At 39.3% G+C, this 16,605-nt stretch overlaps 1 protein-coding gene across 2 annotated transcripts in view; it reads right to left on the bottom strand.

The window, feature by feature from the left end:
- Positions 1-16,605, bottom strand: part of STK32B (serine/threonine kinase 32B) — a 165,088-nt gene that overhangs the window by 63,399 nt on the left and 85,084 nt on the right. For both annotated transcript variants that reach the window (XM_065665304.1, XM_065665305.1), the window contains one exon: positions 14,191-14,364. In XM_065665304.1, the coding sequence (XP_065521376.1) occupies positions 14,191-14,364 (174 nt within the window). The remainder of the gene's footprint in view (positions 1-14,190; positions 14,365-16,605) is intronic.

The raw sequence follows: 16,605 nt of genomic DNA, 5'->3' as shown, positions 1-16,605 counted from the left end.
AGCATATGTCCAAAGGAGAATGTGAACCTGCACTTTGCCTTCTCTGTGTTGCATTGTATGTCTCAGAGACTGGGATTGGAAAATACCACTGTGGCCATGTAAACTGAGCTTTTACATAACAAAGCACAGATTATGTTATGCAGGATTCACTTCTGGACACAGTGGTTCTGTTCCAAGTGAACATTTAACAGCACAAATGACTTGGCAGGCAATCGATGGTTAGTTTTCATCTTGCCTGAAGGACTCGAAGTAAAGACAAATGTGCCACTTCCTTTGCTAGAACTGCTTTCTAATGCTAATGCTAGACATGACTACAACCCCTGGACTTTTGGGTATCTCTAAGGGGAATCTTGAACAACCGTCAACACTGTGATGATGCCAAAACCCCATCATATTTCAAGTAAAAAGTCTTTTCAGCCAAATGCATCTCCAGATCACGTGGAGGAATCATGCAGAATCACCACATAGCAGTAATTGGTTGATAATCTCCCACCTGATGACTTTGATCTTTTCTGTGTTGTAGCACCAAGTATTGCTGAGACTTTCTGTGTGTACCAGTACAAGGGTCATACCCGTACAGCTTTCAAGTACAGGTGACATCCCTGATAACCATAGGAAATGCACAACTCACTAGATGCTAACTGGAATATGGCATTTGGAAAGAATCATCTGGTCCACCTAGAAAGCACATTGCAATGGTAATGCTTCTTTCCATGATACATGTGAGAGATTTTGGCTAGGAATAAGGGGGAGAATATACTCAGCATGTACTCTGCCAGCAATTGCACAAGTAGCAGACCCTTTCCAGTAAAAGGCATAGGCCCTCTTCCAGTTTACACAGGCAGAAATCCATGTGTGAAACTAAATGAGAGAAGAAATTGATTACATTTGTCATCTGCCTAAAGATAAATCAGGAGAGCATTGTTATTGAGAAGCACGTTTGCCTTTGTTGTAAAAAGCTAGCATAGAAAGTGTGGTGTTTCAGCAGTGGCTGAAATTCATATAGCTGCTCCTTTGTTTTTCACTGCATGAAATACAGAATAGATCCATTCAGGTGTATCAGATATCCCCGAGTTTGCTCAGCTTATCAGACAAACTCAAAAATAAACCAATATATTCAGTTTTTCAACTGAAAATATACAAAATGTACAATATACACTTGTGCTTAACTCAGCCAGTATTCATGCTGTGTAATTACTGTATCATATTCCTACAATTTGCCTTAAAAGTCCTACTAACTTCTATATGTAAAAAAATATGTTAAAACAGCAGCCTCCACAATATCACATTGTTCAACAATGTCTCCTTCCTCCATACCATAGTGCAATTAATTACAGCCAACATGGCTGGCAGTTAAAGTACAGCTCAGCATGGTGAACTTCACTTGCAGGTCAGCAAAGGTGACAGCAACTTCCAAAGGTTTCAGGTTTTCAGCTAGTGCCTGGAGAGTCATCCCTTCATTGCAGCAGTGAATCTTCCCATTAGGGACATTTTCTGCTGATCCAAGTTTCAGCAGTACATATAGCAGGGAGAAGGGCTGTAGACCAGCAAATAGAAATCAGCAATGCTGTCTTGTTCATTCTGATCTGAAACCCCAAATGCTAGCATGAATGTCAGATTCTCCATCTCCCTCACCACTGCCATTAACTCCTGTCGTCTCATGTTCATGACATGAGAACCATGGGTATAAATATTGAGCCTTTATTCCTCAAATTGGCCACCTCAGACTCCATAATATCCACAAGCAGGACGTATCACTGAGAGAAGTCTGAGTATGTTCCACAGTCAAGTGAGCTTTGATGCTCTGTGTATGCTCCACCACCTCGGTGGTTTTATTGATTTAGTATATGCAAAATTTAGCTGCCATAGACTAGGATGAGAGGTGCAAAGTCTGTGCTTGAAAAGAAAATCATATTTGATAAATGATTAAGAAATCTGACCTGCTACCACCTGAATGTCAGTAGCAGCTGGCAGGTCTTGTGAAATCCATCAACAGATGGATTAATCGTATAAAACAGAGGAGCAAATATCTGATTTTATGCTGCATTTGCTCCCTCCAAACAATCTTTAATGTTTTAAACAGAAGTCTCATGACAATTGTCTACCTCCAGCCTCACCTATCCTAGAAAGGAATGTAATAAATTACTTCTAAAATCACTTGGATGCTTTTAAGAAAAAACATTTACAAAGAAACTCAGAGACCAATAAATACGTGTATTCCTGCAGGTTGCTGTTCAAGATAGGTGAGACTTGGCAGGCTACATCTGACACAAACCACAACTCATATTCCAATACACCACCTTTTTAAGAAGTCTCCCTATTATAAAAGCTGACAATAACATATTGCTTTGAATCAAGCAGCGAAGAATTCCCACTCCTCTTGATGAACCTGGGTGAGGAATGGAAGACTGGCAATATTACTTGAGTCCACAGACTGTAGTAGCAACGCCCTGTTTAAGATTACTAGGCAAGAATATAGTACAGATGAAGGTGTGTTTAAAGCAGACTCTCTGCAGAGCAACTTCTGCTACAGTATCTACTTGTACTGAAAATATTATCCTTGCTGTTAGTTCAACGGAAAATAGAGAAGGGATTCAGGTCTCGGATTAAGATTTTTGGATTAGGTTCCAGTGTGGGTTAGGTGTCTATATTCCCATTCATGGTCAATGGATGTATAAATGACATGATCATTGGAGTGTAAAGAACCATTCAGATTGTCTGTTTTTGGATGAGCTGTTTAGGTTCTATTGGCTGTGTCAGATAGGTATCTGCTGGCTTAGACTGTCAAAAAAAGACTCCTCGTTTAGGTCTTGGTGAACTGTGCAAGAATTTTTTAAAGACATAAGAAACATCTTGCATGCTGTGCGAAATTACAAAAACAACTGGGGGTGTTCTCGAGTCGAATTATTGTAATGTGTTATCACAGAAGCACAGGCAGGTATTTAAGCCTCTTGCAGGAGTCACGCTTCTGGTGCTCATTGTCTTGTTGACGTCACCTCACACCACGAACGTAATCCTTCTTACGTGATAAATTGTGCTGTAGTTAAAATACCTCACATGCTTAAGGATATTTTTAGTTGCTGCCATCAAATAAAACATCCTCCTTGTCTGCAGCATGAAAATAGCTGAGGCTCTGTATGGTCTTCTGTCCAGGTGAGGTTAAGAGGGGGATGCCTGAGGTTAAGAGGGGGATGTTAAGAGGGATCCCAGAGGTGCCTCGCTTTCCTCCAGACAGTAGCCATCACAAACCCAACTGTTTGTGGCATCTAGGGAACCTGGCACTGCTACACAGAGCTGCTTTTGTACAGCTGGAGCCACGTTTCATCTCAGGGAGATAAAGGCTTCTCTGATGTAAGGAAACTGGTGACCAAGTGTTTCTTGGGGGGGAAAAGCAGGCAATGACTGAGCACCACCATTCTTCCCATTAAATAAAGAGTTAAACTGGTTTGATGTATATGTTCAAAAATCTAGACAACTAAGTCTTAATAATTTAATTTCTCAGCTTTATATCTTATATGCTATTCTTTTTTGACACTGTGTCTTCCAAAAGCAAATATTAAACAATAATGATAGGATAAAAGACTTTTGGCTGGAAATGGACATACTTACCTATAAAATAATAATAATAATAATTCTTAGTTTCAGCAGTAAAATACTCTGGGACTCAGGGAAATAAGCTTTAATTAGTGTTCAACTCTCTGTACGTGAAAGTGCACATGTTTACATTGGGGTCCATCTGCAAAGTGTTTCTGTGGCTCAGTACATTTGCAGAAGACAGCTGAAGGAGCACTATCAGGAGAAAGTCTTGCAGCACCTCAAAGAGGCAAGTTATGAGTCTCTGTAGATTTTAAAGGCAGAACTCCAGGTAACTAATACATTTAATTAGAATAAAAGCTGAGAAATGCAGCATTCTGGCAATAGGTTTTCAACTCAGCAAATCTTGCTGAGTGATGATATTAGTAATTGTTATTGACTATTGACTTGCTTTCAGAATAGACCTCTGACACTTGTTGAGTAGACCTATTGATCCAACATTTTTAGAAGACCATATCTTAATTTCTGTAGCAACTTGAGAGAGCAACATAACAAAAAAAAACTGCATTTCCCCACTTCGACACCTATTCTAGGAACACACAGGGAGAGTATTAGAGTATTTTTTCTGCCAGTGTATGAATTATCTGAAGAACTCTCAGCAAAGTTTTCCACAGTTGGTGAATAAAGATGTTTGACCCTGACAATGAATAAGAGGGACATACTTAAAACCGACCCCCTATTTCCCCTGTTACCACACAGTCCCCCCTTTCCCACCCCCAACTTCTCTCCCACATTCTCCACTCTCTGTTCATTCCTCATTTTGCCTTTTAGGGTCTGCCCCTCTCCACAGCAACTTTGCCTTGCCCACACCACACTTTGCACTCCCTGGCCTCTTCTTCAGCCCAGCTCGTGCCCCTCTGCACTTCTCCTCCATACTTCTCACAGGGAGATGATGTCCTTTTTTTAATTCATATCTTCAAATCTATCTGTCTTACCACCAGTTTATTTTTAACTTGCTATGCTACTGGCTCTCCAAAGTGTATCTGCTCAGCTGGCTGAAATACCAGCCATGTTCACTTCAAGTCCAAATTCTGGACTCATGGGCCAGGCATTTAGAGCTCAGCGTTAAGCCTGCCTGACCAGTTTGTTTTTCTAACACTGTTAAAAAATTGTTATTTTTCTGTGCTGCTATTTTTCTTGTAGTGTTTTTTAACATTCACAGAGTCTTTTATCATTCCAGTTCCATTGCGCATCATTTGATATTGAATGATAACAGCTACAGAGAAAGATGAGATTTTAAGCAGTGTTGGCTTTTATTAAAAACTAACGAAGTCTGAGGTCTAAGTAAAGCTGGAGAAGAATATGGTTTGAACCTCAAAAGGCTTACAATCTGAACCTAACCTGACAGCAGAGTAAAGACAGTATCTCTTTATAGAAAGAGGGCCCTCAATTTTGTTGTAAGAAACTCATATTTATCTTTAAAGTACCTGTGCTCATAATTAAACCCTCAGATCTGAAAAAAACCCAAAGTGTGAAATGTGCAATAAGATTACCACTGAAATAAGCCATGTGACTTATGATTAGACACAGAATAGTGACTGTGAAACAAAAAAATACTATGGGAGGCTCCAGCCTTGTATTGTTTTTATCATTAGACTAGAAAGCAACTCCTCTGCATTCAGAATTGCACTGAAGTTCCATGTTTACAACAAGATGAAGAGATAAACGGCTGAATAAAACCTGGTAGCTACTGGAGAGAGATTATTACTCATTCTTGTTAGTCTGACTGTCAAGATGATTTTGCTTATCAGTGTAAAGAATGGTCAAACTCACCACAATCTAATTTAATAAATGCTGGCTCATTGAAAGTGTACTGCTTACCAAGCGGTGCTCCCACCATGCAAGTTCCCAGTTTAGCACTATGTTTTAAGGTCTTTTCTTGCTGACAGTACAGAAAAGTTGTGTGCAAGAACACCACAACTGCTTGCCTTGTCTCCTCTGCTGCAGGGAAGTGCAATTATCCACACTGGGTCAGTAGGAAATTCCCCTGGGGAAGAATGGAAACTGTGTGCACACATGCTGGGAGAAGCAGAGGCTTGTCAGTAGAAGTCTGTCACACAGCATCAAAGCTTTAAGCTGTTGTTCTTTCTCCTCTGTAAAACTTATCCAGAGTAGTTGGGACTGAAGTTTACAGAGATATAGATATGTTTGAAAATAACCCCAAGGGAGGAGAAGCCTCTGAGGAGTTCCCAGAATAAGGATGCACAATAATAAATGCAACAGAAATAAGAAAGAGGTCTCACTTCAGCAGAACAAGTCTCATGGCAACCTGTCTCTTAATTAGAGTCCCTGCCCAGCAGATGATTTGTTTTGAAAGATGAAACTCTGTCAGATGACCAGTGTTGTAACTCCTCTCTTTCGCATCCCTCTGTGTGTCTGCTAGATCAAAAATTGTACAAAGGAGACCACATCTCATCCAAGGCATAAAGGAAGCTTAAATTGCTGTATCCTTTAATGAAATGCCTTCTACTACACCATGGAAAATCTACTTAATTCCTGAGATATAAAACTCATGCAAGTCATGAACAAATAACGTAAACACATTCTTTGTCCCTCAAGTCTTTGTTATTTTGTCATATATTAAAACAAAACTTAAACTGGAAGGAAATCTCCAAGGGAATGATAGAATACTTTATGTATGTATGGCTCATCCAAGCTGAAAAAATGTTGCAACCATTAAAGCAGGAACAGGAGAAGAAAGCAATTTTCCATATGCTACTGTTAGTTTATGCTTTGCTCAGCCTGAACTTTACAGACTTTTTGCATATCTCCTCTCTCCATCTCTGTACTTTAATCAAAGATTTTAAATTTCTTCACTGACTGCAAGCACAAAAATGACTCAAGCACACTGCATGCAAATCTGACACTTCAGGGAGAGAACATGTCTGCGCAGAGTCACAATGCTGTGAAATTTCCAAGATGTAAACATATCAGAATACTTTTAATATAAGATTGACACTGAAGCTTTGCAAAAAAGGATCAATATTGTACCAAAAGGGGTAGTTCTTGTTCTCTCCTGTTGCTTAAGACTTCATTGCTAATTTGATCTTGCTGGTGAGAGGAGCTTTTGTTCAGCCTCTCCTCCACTCCCAGCTAGCACTGGGAGGCTGGGAAATCAGCACTACCCTGGCATGGCAGGTAGGGAGTGGAGGGTCACAAAACTAGGGTAAACCTGGCAGTGCCATATGAGACAGGCAATTAGTACTGTGGATACTGTTATTCCTCTCTAGATGGAGTGCCTGATCATTTTAATTGCCTATTCAAAATTATTTAAATGTCATTATAAATACTCTTTCTATATTAAGAATTACAATATCAACATACTATTAATACGGTAGTCTGCTAGTATATATAAATTGGGAGCAGATGTCTGTACTAAAATCACTTGCATCTGTAAAGCAACACAAGGAAATTTGTAATGGACTTCTGCGAAAGGAAGAAAGCATTGATAACACACCACATTGGCCACGAAGAAACTAGCAGTATATTAAAGCAGAAAATTAGCATAAACCAGATCAGATTTGTGGATGGAGACCTGAGATAATCTTGAATATAGAGCTCTGCTTCAATTCTGTCAGCATCTTCTGTTTCAGTGTCTAAATCTCAGAAAATGATTCATGCTCAAAATTTCAATACTGAGGAGCAGGGGAAGGAAGGAAGGAAAGCATTGAATATTGTTATCCATCAATAGAGTGCAGAATCATGGAGATGAGTGATATGTAATATTTTAATACATATCATGTGCCCTGAATACTACTTGAATAAGACTTTCTAAAATGTAGGTTAATGTAAAGGTATTATTAACAAAAAAATGTAAAGAGGTGATAAACAGTAGGAGGTGATAAACTAACACAGACAGGTGACAGCATCTGATTTAGGCGGGGATGCACTTTGAAGGATCTAGAAGTAATTCAGGGGAAAGTTATTGTAACCCCAGAACAAATGTAAAGATGGTCTTTAAGAAAAGCCTCTGGAAGACAGATGAAGATGAAAAAGGCAACAGTGACTGGAAAGTGGGAAATGAAGAGCATGGAATGAGCAAACTGGTGTATAATACCTATATGGACTTCGTATGTTCCTTCTGAACACACTCCACAGAAAGTGTGCTGAGCTCAGGCACCAGTAGACCTGCTGGCATCTCCAGGATGCTGGCTATTGCACACACTGCAGCAGGCTCTATGGAAAGGCAATTCCCTAGCAGCTTTCGTTGCCAGTTTTCAGACAGGTTTTTCCCTCCTCACATGGCAGAGTCTGAATGTGCCCAGGTCTCAGTTTGTCTACACTGTCTCCTTTTTCCGTATGCTTAGCCATGAACAGCATGAAGTGCTGATTCCCTCTATGGAAATGCTTTACCTAGCTTTGAGAGAGCTGTGTTTTCTGGTAGTGAGGAGTATGGAGATACAACTACTAGGAGCAAGTCAGGCACATATAAGTCCACAATGCCCTTATGATGGTGTGGTGATTTTAGAGTTTTAGGAAAAAGATTTTTCATTTTGTTGGTTGCAGCTAAATTACAGTGAGATGAGGAAGAATTCAGGAAAACCTTGACATCTGTGTAAAAATTACAGTCTGGATAAAATTGTTTACAATTCTTTCCAGCTGTGTTATGGAAGAATTTGTAAGATTTAACTTTTCTTCTAGACATAAAGGAGTGTACGGCATGCATCTAGAAGAAAAGTTAAGTTTTACAAATTCAAGCAATAGGAAAACCAACTAAAATCACAGATTTATTTTTTTTTTTTAGTGAAGGACACTTGTTCTCTAGAGCTGTACAAAGCTTAAACAAACATTTAGGAGTGCTTAATTTAAGCTCTCTTTGGCCACTAGAAGGGCTTCACTTAATGCAAGATACTTGGCCAAGCTCAGTCTACAGTTCAGATCTACCCTCTCCTAACACTGATTGGACACCTAAATTTTGCATGTCTGGCTTGAGTTATCCTTGGCTAAACAAAATATTTCATGAAAGAGTATTCCTACAACTTTGCAATAATAAGAAGGAAGATGAAAGAAAGGGCCAAGGGCAACTTTGTCTGAAAACTAAGGAGCCAAGCAATCCCCTGCTGACTGCTAGGGGGATGTCTCAGCAATGGGGTGCGAAAGGACTGAGGGTGTGGAGGGTGTCTTCTGGCATTTCACATGAGTGATGAAGGCGAAGCACACTGCCTACAGTAAAAGGTTACACCTGTGCCAGTGGCAGGACTGGAGTACCTGATGGGGCATCATGCATCTCAGAGTGTTCCCTGTGTCTCTTCCCTAATACAGACAGTTTTACTTCATTTGTAGTCTAGTCTCTGGATACTGAAGTCTCACTGTGCTTCCAAACCAAGTTCATTTATTTGCAGTGTGTCACCTTATGTATCAGATAACTTCTTGTTTTACTCTTTCTAAACAGTGGCAAAATTAATTTGTTCTTGTAGGCAGAGAGCTCCGTTCAAAACTTGAAGGACTTCTCTGCATAGTCAGCCCTTGTGGTACCTAATTCGTTTTTTAAGGACACAACTGAAAATTTAATATTTTTGTGCTTAGAATTTGTGAATCACTTTCTTTTTGCTCAGTTGCTGGTTCATAATCATTCAGCAGGTTTTCTGTGCTTTGTAGTTTGCATGGTGTCTCTTTTTTGCCTGGTTTTGATATGTTTTCTAATTTGCTTCTCTGACATAACTAATTGCTCAGTTCCTTCATTTTTGTCCTTGGAAATAATGTGAGCTTTCTCTTTTTTAAAGAATGTAATACAGTGACATGAATGAGACATGGGAAGACAAATTAAGAAAACTCAACGAACAGGCCTCTTCACTTGTCATGATCTTTGGTAGTGCTTATGAATAGCAGATGCTATGGTGGCTTTTTTTCTGTTTCATCTGCTTCAGACTCTACTACATTTTCTTCATCTACACGTGCTTACCAGCGTGAAAAAGAATACTAGCATGAGCTGAAATCCATAAGGAACTGTGTCCTTTTAATATGTCTGGTAAATCTCAGTTTGGCACTATTCTGCTTGTGATACCTGTGAAAAAAGTGCAAATTCTGTATTTTCAAATAATTTCCAAACCTATTTACTGCTTACATACTAAACTGACAGTATAAAAGGAACATTTTAAATTACACCTTGTTCTTTTGGTATATGGTGCCGTGGATGAAACTGGAGAACCCCATTTTAAAAAAGAGTTTAATCATTTAGACATTATGTTATTTCACCAGACTGCTGGACACCCTGAAAAGCTCAAAGGTAATGAACAAACAGGCATCTTCTACACCATAGCCCAGGCTAGCAGTGCTGAATGAGGAGTACATCTTGTCTAGCTGGTAGCAGCAACACACCATTACACTGCAGTGGATCAGCAGGCAGAGGACAATGTAATGCTCGATTTGTCACCACCTTCCATTAGCTTTTGCGCACTCTGCCCTGTTGCTAAGTATCTGTTCAGAGCTGGAATAGCTCCTGGAGCTACTCTCCATTGGAAGAACTTGCAGGAATGGAAAACAGCACTGATCACAGTAGCCACACAGTGCAGACCCATCAAGCCAGACCAATTCCACTCGTATTGTGCTTCAACCAAAAATTTATATATGTATGCATACACATATGAGTTAAAAAAGCCCTACTGAAATAAAAATGCCCTGGGCATGCAGATCCAAGAGCTAGTCCAGTATCCTAAAATTGTGCTGGAAAGTTACTGCAATTCGCTTTCCAGACATCTGCCACATCCAGCCTTCTTTCTGAGCAGATGAAAACCAGCAGAGCCAAACGACGATGAAAAGTTGTAAGGGCAATGCAGTTAACACTTGCCCTCATAGAAAATGTGATTTTATCATCACAGGCGTGTTAGTTGGGCAGCAGCAGCAGCACTGTGAGGCCAGTGCTACACCAAGCCAAGGCTCTAGCTGCAAGAGCATCCTGGAACAGATAACACCAGAGCTACTGCTGGAAGAACATGCTGAATGAAAATAGGCAGCCTACTTTGATGGGGAAGCAGGTGGTTTCATTGAAATGTATGAAGAGCAACATTTGTGAAAGGAGGAGGTTGAGTTACTCATGGCTGAGATAAGTTTATTCAGCCTTTGATGGGAAAACTTTTGTCCAACACATTATTCATTGGTTTTATACAAGCAGAACTGGAAAGAATGTGTTTAGTCATACTGCCTTAAAACAGCAGAAAGCCAGATTTAATCCAACATTTGAGGATGAATGAGACCATATGAGCTGTCAGAAGCCTTTCTATGTGTAATGGACCTGAAGGTCTACGACAAACACTGCTCATCCAGCTTTCAAATAATTATTTTTCATTTAATAAATGCAAATAAAATATTTCTACAGCGAGGCTGTGAGGAAATAAGGTTTTGTGATGTAGCCATTACCTGTGACCAACAGTTTAGAGATATTAAATTAGCTGTTGTGTAAGTTAAGTGAAGAATTTGCCCAGAATAATCTTCAAAACATAGCTTTAAACTTCTAGCTTTTATTTTTAACGTTTTTATAACTCTGGCTGAAGAGTTATATGAGTGCAAGCACTTACAATAGGGCTGCAAGCAAGACACGCAGTGCAGCATTCATTTTTGTGCCATAATAAATAAAGCCACTATTGCAGGATTGTGCTTGACAAATAAGGGTGTGATTTTTATATACGTGGGTGTGATAAATAAAAATGACAGGTTTCATAAGCACACCAAAACAGTAGTGGTTTTTACTCTATTTATGGTTAAAATTGTCCCTACAGAAACAATACTTCTATTGCTGAAATTATTGCCACATTCAAAGTACACAATGCTAACCACATCAGCAAATACAGAGGCATTGCAAGGCATCTTCCAGTGCAACTGGCATGACACTAATCTGAACACTTCTGCATCCACTCGCAGATGCCTGATAATTCCTGTCCCTTTCATTATCACTACCTTTTACAGCAAAATCCTGGAGCTGCAGGTTCATTTTGAAAAAAAACTTCCTGTCATGGCTCCAGATGCCATAGTAATGGAAACCTGAACACATTTCATACACATCTGTAAATATTGAGGAGGAGTTAAGTTCCTGACTCACACATCATATATTCATCTCTTTATAACACTGCAATCTGAAAATACACCTACCCAGTCTGATGAATCATTCAAGTATTCTTTCTTTGTAGCCCAGACAAAGTTCAGTAAGGGGCTCTCTCAATGATTCTGTGACTCACAAACCCTATTTTTCCATTTTGCTTCTGATGCATTCATTTAAAAATGAAAGATCTAATACAGCTTTGAAGGTTAGTGTGTGGATGCTGACTGGAAGCACGTGGTCACATTGATATTGCAGAGGTCTGCTACCATGAAATATAAGTACTAATGAGTTCTACTGGTTTCCCCTCCAATCAAGGTGATGTGTTTGCAGTGATTAAGTAATGGCTACATATCTCCTCAATGTTCATCACTGCTGGCTCAGCCTCTGAGGCAGTTTGAATCAGCATTGCCTTGCTACAGAGGTTTATCGCAGCTGAAGACCCATCCCACAGAGTGCTGTTCCAGGTGGTGGGGAGGCAGAAGGCAGAATGTGCTGGGGCTTTCCTGGCTAAATAACGTGTTTACTGGCATCTGGATCATCTGGGATTTTACTGTAATTGGTGGGAATATGAGAGTCAAAATGCTCCTCTTGCCACAGTTTTGGGTGATATGGGCAGAAAGAGATGAAGTGGGAAAGACATGCTCTGATCTCAGATCTGCCAGCCTCAAAATGAATATCACTTCTATAACACAGCAGAGTCCTGAACAAGATCCTTTGTAGCCTAAGAAGTAATCCTAGCTAAACAGCCCATGAGATCTGCCGGAGGCAAAGAAATGAGTATTTTGCCACATCTGGTTTTGTAAAAGCTTTTGGTGTAGAGTGAAAGCAAAAACCAAATCCCAGAACTTTCCCTCAAATGGAGCTAGGAACCAGCTCCAGAACCCCTGTCTTGGTGCAAACCAAGAAGTGTTGAAGCCAGTGATATTACGTTATATTACAACCAGCGCAAAAGAGACAATTAAGTAAAACCAAGTGCTTACTAGTCATGATTAAGCAATGCAGAAGAGAACAAAGTGTTTTGCCCAATTTCACAGTTGGGCCATGGCAATACAGATGTCACAAGAAACTATAAGCAACCACAATGACTTCAATCCAGTCCTTCATTCTCTCGAGACATCTGCCACCTTTCACAGGCTTCTTTTGTGAAACATTTGTAACAGGCTTGTAGCAAAATGCAAGTTTTGATTGCGAACTGGGCTGTCTCATGAATGTTTTGACAGCAAATTTGCATTAAATGTCTCGTCATTAAAATGAGGGTGAGAAAAAAGCTCATCAATTTGCTTTTCACCGAGAACATTCCTTAAGGCATAGAAACAAAGGTCAGATGAAATTCTGATCTCTACTTTTAAAATATTCACTGACAAAGGAAAACATATGCAAAATACACAGAAATGTATTAAAATAACAACAGTGTGCTAAAGATATAAGAATTCAGAAATTGATTGCAATGTTTGTGTGAGTTTAATTGCAAGCAAAACAACTGTTGCAATGTTTGCTGGATTTTGTCTTGCACAGGTTCGGTAATGCAGAACACCCATCTACCGCTGCACTTCAAACCAGAGAGATTTCATATGGACCCTCCCCCTCCTTAAAATCAGATCATACTTTATATTTGTTCTTAATTGCAAAATTGTGAGGCAGCTCTGGTAGGTGGATGGAATGAAAACCGTCAGTGTATCTGAAGGAACTTGTTTATACTGGACGCTGGAAGATCTATGGCACAGCTTAGTTTAGACTGGTCTCTGAAACTCACATCCAGCTTTGGTAACACAAAAACCTGCCTATCTTTGTATTCAGACAACTGTAAATCAGGAAGGAATATCCTGAATTTAGCCTGAAATGAGTAAAACAGAGGCTCATACCCATAATTTTATAGTTTCACAGCTGCTGTGTTAACATGAAAAAAGAAGTTACCCTGCTGCTTCAGTTAAATGTCAGATTGTTTAACGAAAACAGACCCTGATGCTTGACACCTTTTTGAAATAAGTATTATGATCGCCAGCTGTAAGGCAGTAAAAATAACAGATTGTTTTATATAAGAATTGCAAAAAGGATGCATAATTTAGCATTGTTCTAATTTATTTCTACTATTTCTCTTATTTCATCATCTCTCTTACTCCTTGCGACCTTCATGCAGATTCTGCAAGTAAACAAGTTTCTCCTTATTCTTAGTCCTTGGTTTTATGGTCGTTCCCTGATGTTGTGAGAAGTTGTACAACATTTTTGTGTTCAGGAAAAAATGGAGCACTGGAGAACTGAGAAAGAATTAAAAGCAGCTAGGATGTTGTTATGGGTTGTATTTACTGTTTAAAGACCATAATAAAAAACATGCATCACAGTATGAGATCAGAACAAGAAAAGGATAGTATAAGATGGATATGGGGCTAAGGAACATCTGAGGACAGAAAAAAAACACTCTTCAGAGCCAAATTCCACTCTTGGATAACAATGAAAACTTTTCAGAGGTGTTGAACAAACAGATCTGTGTAATCACATATGTGATAAAACTTCTCTGCTCTGCCAAAAGAAAGCAGCCTGTCCCTCAAATGGAATTCACTCACCTGTGAATGATGTGGTATCTCTGCAAATAATCCAACGAAAGTGCCAGCTCACAAATGTACAGCTTAATAGTTCCTTCATTAAAGTGGACGTTCTGCTGCAAATGGTAACGCAGATCGCCTCCAAGCAAGAGATCAACCACCATGAACATGTCTTCTTCATCTTGAAAGGAATACCTGTAAGAAAGAGATACAGCTGAAATCTCAGGCTGGTGACACAGCCACAGCCATGCGCTGGGGTAGCTCTCAGGAAGCAGGTCTGTTCATGGTAAGTCCATGATTTGCTCAAAAGGCATACACTGATTTCTCACTGCTGTGGTCCAGACCTGCAACTGGACTTTGACTGTAGTGGGACTGCATATTCAAGGCAAGAAGAGCTTGAACTGCTGTTGTACTACTATCTGATTTTAACCATAGACTAATACCTTAATGTTTAAAACCAGTGTTTAAAGTACCTTTCCGGTTTTTGTATTTTTAAATAACCATATACTTATTCAGTTGACAAAATAGCTTACTAAATAACATCAATAAAATGGAAGGCCTTGAAAACACACTTGGAATTCACACACGTACAACTGTAGCTCAGTGCCTATGGAAAGTATCCTCGCAGGATGGAGAGCGGCTGTCGCAGGGGTATTTTCCAGATTCAATAAATATATACAATGTTCTATTAGCTGAGTATTTTCTACAGCTTGCAGTGTAGCTCTAAATTCAATAAGAAATAAAACTATGATTTTACTGCCTAACAATACATATTTTTTCAGTCTGCAACTTCCATCTTATGACAGGGTCCTCATGGTTACTGACTGAATTCTTCTGGACCCTTTCCCAGAATTGCCTGTTGAATACTCCGAAGACTGAATTCTGATCTGATTTAAATCCTGTAAATCCAAAGGTATAGCCAGCCAATGTACAGTCTATATACAGTTCTTGTGCAAGCAGGAATTTCCATGTTTTTCTACTTATCTTGGCTATGTTGCCATTGCTCTGTTTATTTCTGAGCTGAGTAAATTGACAAACTCTCTGGTTTTCATTTCTGAATGAAACTGTTTAAGACACAGTGGTTTAGATTTCCCAAATGGGGAATGGGGAGCACCTTATTTCTAATATGAAGTCACTCTTCTCTTAAAAATTGTTTTAGAATTAGTTTTAATGCAAAGTTATATTAGCTTATGCCAGTTATGGATATGAACTGCCGAGAGGTGATCCACAATGAAAATGCCTCTTTATCACCTTTTCTCCCACGAGGTTCATAATATATGCTTGCTACAGATGTGATTCAGTTCTCCTGAACTCTAAAATACATGCTAAGGAAATGAAAAAGAGTGAGCTTCCAGATTTGTGCCCACCCTCTCCCCAAAGGCAGAAATGTCTATATTATATTATTTTAATTGATAGTTATGTACAGTTTCACTTTCATCCCCAGGCTTTCACTTTCTGAAATGAGGCACTGCTTAGGGGTTGTCACAGGTGGTTCATTTTGGATTTAAATGCTTGCTATTCTTTCCGAGCACAGCTCTGAGAAGCCGGTCTCTAGGTACTCTGCTCTTCTGGTGAATTTCTCTGTGCCTGCCACATGCCAGGAGGTGAAGGCTATTTTATTTGCATTAAGCTTACTTCTCAGGAAGTCAAATCTCTGAAACAAAATAGTGAAGTAGGTGGCATATCGTGTCTGCTCACCTCCAGAGACTCAGAATTGCATAAGAGACACGTGCTAAAAACCCAGAAGACTTCAATTATATTCAAATTACACTGAATGTTGTGCATTAGTGAGCCTAGAGCAATTGTAAAAGGAAAGCTTATATATGTAGTTATGTTTATTTTTTTTCTTTTTTTTACACTGCTCTTATTTTAAATAAACTGGTCATAGCATTGAGCAGATGTAATGAATGGTGTTCTTTTTTCCCTCCAGTTACTTCTTGAGTAAAGTGTAGATTTTGCCAGGTTCCTTTATATATATATATATGTATATATAAATCTAAAATGAGAATTACAGATTAAAAACTCTACTTCAATGTAAAAGTGAAATATTGTATCTAGCCTGGGACTAAAGAGCTCTCCTGGTGTCTAAAATCATAGGATTACATGCCAGAGGAAATGCTTCTGCTGCTGCTCTGGTCTTGAGAAAGAAAATGTCCTGAGTAATTTTTCCAGTTATCAGCCACCATGACGCAGAGGGTGAAGGCTGGGTAAAGAGTGACTGCGGTCACTCTTTACATCCTAGTAAATTGAGTGACTATTCCCTTTTGTAGGAAAATAATGAGAGTGCTTCAAAGGGTACCCATGAATGTTTAGTCTGGATAAAAGAGCCATAAGAACAATACAGAAATAAATGTGAAATCTTGTTCTTATCCAGGTTGCAATGCTTTCACTCATCAGCCTTCCTGCACTAGACACTTTTAAGATTTGTTGGGACAG

The sequence above is a fragment of the Lathamus discolor genome, chromosome 1, assembly GCF_037157495.1.
Source record: "Lathamus discolor isolate bLatDis1 chromosome 1, bLatDis1.hap1, whole genome shotgun sequence".
NCBI classification, from domain to species: Eukaryota; Metazoa; Chordata; class Aves; order Psittaciformes; family Psittacidae; genus Lathamus; species Lathamus discolor.
This window is presented reverse-complemented; position numbering and strand designations above follow the sequence as displayed.